The 5,010-nt window shown below is 37.7% G+C and overlaps 1 protein-coding gene across 1 annotated transcript; it reads right to left on the bottom strand.

Annotated features, from left to right (window-relative positions):
* Positions 1–1,122: 1,122 nt before the first annotated feature.
* LOC125776108 (tigger transposable element-derived protein 6-like) lies at positions 1,123–2,860 on the bottom strand. The gene is made up of 3 exons (XM_049446991.1): positions 2,768–2,860; positions 1,620–2,712; positions 1,123–1,548 (listed from the first exon to the last, which is right to left on the bottom strand). Exons 1-3 carry the CDS (start codon positions 2,797–2,799, stop codon positions 1,123–1,125), a joined length of 1,551 nt encoding a protein of 516 aa, XP_049302948.1. The 5' UTR covers positions 2,800–2,860.
* Positions 2,861–5,010: the final 2,150 nt, after the last annotated feature.

Below are 5,010 nucleotides of genomic sequence, written 5' to 3'. Positions count from 1 at the left end.
GGGGTAAAGACATTACTTATACAAAATTCATTGCTGAGAGTGACAGTTTGATACGGTACTGCACTCGATTTTCATCTTCACCGATTCAAGACAATTCTGAATCGGTCTTAGAAATTAAAAAAGACAATTTAGACAATTTTTGGTCACGTCTCCAAGCGGCATATGACGCAATCGTAGATTCTGACTCAGATCTACCCGAAAATTTTAAATCATCAGCTTACACCAAGTATGAACACTGCCTAGACCAGTTCGAAGACACAAAAGCAATGATTTCTGATCAACTCAAGCTATTAAGAGCAATTGCACCTACTCCACAACCGAGAGTAGAGCTGCCACAAAGACAAGCCCAAGAGGCAAGTTCAGGCATTCACCTCAAAGTGCCAATATGCGATACAGATATATTTCATGGTGGTTATGAACAATGGCCGTCCTTCCGGGACATGTTTACAGCTGTGTACATAAACCATCCTAAATTATCACAAGCACAGACAAAGGTCAGGCAGGCGTAATAGTCAAACAGTTCGCTTTGAATGACGAAAATTTTAATTTTGCTTGGGAAGCTCTAAAAGCACGTTATGAAAACGAAAGAATATTGGTCGATAAACAGGTGACGATATTAATGAATTTACCAAAAATTCAGAAAGAAACCAGTGAAGAATTCATAAAGCTTCAATCCACGGTTTCAAATTGTTTGTCGATTTTATCGACACAGAATACAGTATTTTTCGGATATAAGAGCCGAGCGAAATGCTCAAAATTGGAACACTTTATCCGGGGAAGTCTTATATGAAAACCCCGGTTAAAAGCACTTTTGGGGCTTATATGAAAGTCCCGCTTTATGTACCTTTTGAAGCTTATATAAAAATGCACATATGAAACAACTACTTTTTTAAGCTACGAATATGTAAATATTTATTAGATACTTTTTAAAAGTACTTTAGTATACATACATGTGTATGTATTCATCACTACATAGTGAAAAGAAAAAAACAAAAGTAATATTCATGTAAAAAACAAAACATAAAAATGTAAGGAGCAAATGAGATCTTTGTCGACCATGCTTGAAAAAATTTTGCACAGAACGAAGTCTTAAAAAATTACATTATTTTGAAAAAAGAAGTCTTAAAAATTACGTTTAAAAAACCAATTTGTTATTTTAGTTTGGAAAGACATCTCATTATGGAGAATGTCTCCTTCCATGCTTTCTAATTCAGCAATGTATTTATTTTTTGGCAGGAAGTGGGCTCTGAGGCTGTGAATACAATGCAGAACTTCTGCAAGTGACGCTGTTTTTAACACTTCCTCAGTCTCCTCTTCATCTTCAGACCCGTCGTTATCAATTTGCAGTGGATCTGCTTCTGTATCAACAATGGAACTGACAATTTCCTCATCAGTCCAATTGCCATAGCACACAATGTCGTCATCACATACAATATATGTTTCAAATGAGCTTTGTGTATTTGCACCTGCCAGGCTCTTAACGATTTTTTCTACTTCAGCACTTGTATCTTCAAATTGCTGATCAGTGGGTGTAGTTATAAATTTTGCCTATCAAAAAAATAATAAAAAAAAATTAATGAATATAATAAGCAAAAATTGTGAAATTTTAACGAACGTACCTTTTTGAAACAGTTTTGAATTGATTCAGGTTTCACCATCCAAAAGCTATGTTTAATCATATGAATAACTTGAAATATATTGAGTGATTTTTCAAATTCAGCCACTGTTTGTCCGCGTTCAATTGCAGCAACCTGTTTCCGAATAATACTTTGCCTATAGTACGCCTTAAAACAGTGGATAATTCCTTGATCCAGAGGCTGAGTTATTGCAGTTGTATTTGGTGGCAAAAACTGAAGGTTAATGTTTGTCAAAGTGTCAGAAATCTTATGACAAGCCGCATTGTCAACCAGCAGAACAATTTTTCGATTCTGTTCTCTCATTTGTGTATCCAACTTATTTAAAACTTTACCCCAAATCTCCTGCGTCATCCACGCTTTCTTGTTAGAGTAATACTTTAATGGCAAAACTTTATTTTTAAAGCATCGCGGACTCTTTGACTTTCCAATGACAATGACTTCCTTAAATTCTCCCGTGGCATTGCAAATAAAAAGAAGCGTTAGCCGGTCCTTAGAGGTCTTGAACCCTTTCACTGTTTGTCCCTTATGTGTAAGCGTTTTTTGCGGCAATGCTTTAAAGAACAAGGCACTTTCGTCTGCATTGAAAATATTCACCTGATCATAGTTCGCTATAATATGTGGAAGAGTTGTGCTCAGAAATATTTCTGCATTTTCCTTATCAGTGGAGCGTTCTTCGCCGTGAATATTTCTTAACTGAATGCCATTGCGCTTCTGTAATCGCCAGAGCCATCCTTGCGTTGGCGTAAAATCTTTTTTTAGCTTCACTGCAAGCTGCTTGGCTTTTTCCAGCATTAAGTTTGAAGAGATTACTGCTCCAGAGGATCTCAGTTGATTAAACCATATCATTAACGCCTGCTCCACCTGGGCTTCTTTACCTTGCCTCATTCTTTTTGCAGACAATTTGCGCGTGGACGATTTGTTAGCAATTTCGCCTGCGTTTCTTAAAATTTTATTTAGTGTACTTGAAGAGCACCCATATTTGGAACACAGTTCAGGTTTTGATATGGTTTTACTTTCAGCGATAACTTTAAGTTTCTCCTTTATGGAAAGCGTCTTTCTTTTGTTACCAGCCATCCTGTAAAAAAATAAACGCTACTAAATTTTGCAAACTTAAAAATTATTTCACTTACACTTTTGCCAAAAATTTTACATTTGCCGCCATTAATCAACAAACATATGTTTTTACAGATTGCCATACCGCAAAAAAAGAAAAAATCAAATAAGTGTAGCCAGATTTTTCTTTTTTATATCCGGGGATTTTTGTACGTATTTCTTTAAAGGGCTCGCACATTTTCAATGTTATAAGCGGGTAAACCTTTTAAACGGGGAACACATTAACCGGGGATTTTTCTGTATATTGCTTATGTGCAATTTTTTGTGACCTGCTTTTATTTCCTTATAAGCGGGGAAATCTTTTAACCGGGAGGCTTATATCCGAAAAGTACTGTATTCCCACAGATAATTGGGACCCCATTCTGGTAAATATATGCACCGCTGCATTACCAGAAAAATCGGTACTTTTGTGGGAGCAATCGCTCTCATCGCGAAGAAAGTGCCCAACGTGGCAGCAAATGAAGGAATTTCTTACTACCCAATACGAAATTGCAGAAAGGGTAGATAAAAAACTAGTCAGAACGAAAAACGTTCAAAACGACCTCAATAGAAGCTTCAATAGACCCCAAGCAAGTAGCCACAATAATTTAAATAGAAGCTCTTTTAAAAATCAATCGTTCACATCCGAACAATATAAGCAAACGTCATGCGAACTGTGTAGAGGAGGTCACAAACTAAAATTATGCGAAAAATTCAAAAAAATGAATGTTAGCGATAGAAACAATTTCGTAAGAACGAAAAAATTATGTACCAACTGTCTGTCACATGCGCATACGCTTAAAGATTGCGAAAGCAAATTTAATTGCGTTTACTGCCATTAAAGACATCATTCAATGTTACATATAACAAATTTTTCCAGCTCACCCCCGAACAATGCGAACGTAAAACGAGCAACAGGATTAGTTGCCACAACAAATTCTGAAAACTGCCAAGAAGCACCATGCTGCTCAAAGGCGTTGAAAACCCAAACGCTACATAGCGAAAATCACAGTAGGGTACTATTATCCACAGCAGTGGTCTCCATCGAACACCGAGGAGAACTGTTTAAACTCAGAGCCTTAATAGACCAAGGATCACAACGATCATTTATAGCGTCTAGGGCACAAAACAGGCTACAGTTACCAACAAAACTGGCCAACTTTGAAGTCACGGGAATGGGCGGAAGAGTTGTTCAAAACTCAAATAAAATCTGCCCCTTTACCCTCTTTTCCCCCAAAGCGGATAAGCGCATACAAGCAGAAGCTATTGTCTTACCGCAATTAACCAACATGCTACCAAGCTATCATATAAACAGCAAGCATTGGCAAAAGGTTTCACACCTAAAGCTAGCAGACCCAAACTGCAACACCCCCGCTCAAATAGATCTACTATTAGGCAGCGATCTCATACCACAAATTATTCTCGAAGGTATTGAGAAAATTACCAAAACACTTCTGGCGCAAAATACCATTTTCGGATGGGTCCTAAGCGGACTAGTTGCGGAACCAGTTACAACATTGACAACTCAAGTTGAGAAAGTCTCAAATGAGTACCTCAATTCGCAATTGAGAAAGTTTTGGGAACTAGAAGAACTCCCCCCCATATCAGTCACAACCCCTGAAGATCAGTATTGTGAGGATTTTTACAAAGCCACAACTACTAGATCAGAAAATGGTCGGTACGTCGTACGACTACCACTTAAGCAACAATTTCCTAACACACTCGCCTTAGGTCACTCTCGCACCTCTGCAATACAGCAGTTTCTAAGTATGGAAAGAAACCTGCTTCAAAAGGGCGAACTCAAATCTGAATATGATGGTGTGTTAGAAGAATACCTCCATTTAAATCACATGGAGGAAGTAAACCCAGGGGAGAAAATCGTCAACGGCAAATACTACTCCTTTTACCTGCCACATCACGCAGTAGTAAAGCCAGACAAAAAAAACAACAAAAGTAAGAGTTGTTTTTAATGCCTCGAAAACCACTAGTTCAGGGAATTCCCTAAATGATATCCTATTTACGGGACCCACACTCCAACCAGATTTAATGCTTCTGATATTAAACTGGCGTATATTCAAATACGTATTCAATGGGGACGTTGAAAAAATGTATCGGCAAATAGGCGTACATAAAGACGACCAAGATTTTCAACGTATCATGTTCCGAAGATCCCCCACCAGTCCTTTACGCGACTTCAAATTAAAAACAGTTACATTTGGCGTTAACTGTGCACCATATTTAGCCATTCGTACTCTCCACGAATTGGCAGACAACACAAAGT

This window comes from Bactrocera dorsalis, chromosome 2 (genome assembly GCF_023373825.1).
Source record: "Bactrocera dorsalis isolate Fly_Bdor chromosome 2, ASM2337382v1, whole genome shotgun sequence".
NCBI lineage: Eukaryota > Metazoa > Arthropoda > Insecta > Diptera > Tephritidae > Bactrocera > Bactrocera dorsalis.
This window is presented reverse-complemented; position numbering and strand designations above follow the sequence as displayed.

Excerpts from the sequence above, each read along its gene's own strand:
- LOC125776108 (XM_049446991.1), bottom strand. The coding sequence starts at position 2,799 with ATGGCGGCAAATGTAAAATTTTTGGCAAAAGT. Across the intron at positions 2,713-2,767 it reads GTAAAATTTTTGGCAAAAGT|GATGGCTGGTAACAAAAGAA; the intron begins GTAAGTGAAATA and ends ATTTTTTTACAG. Across the intron at positions 1,549-1,619 it reads TTCAAAACTGTTTCAAAAAG|GCAAAATTTATAACTACACC; the intron begins GTACGTTCGTTA and ends TTTTTTTGATAG.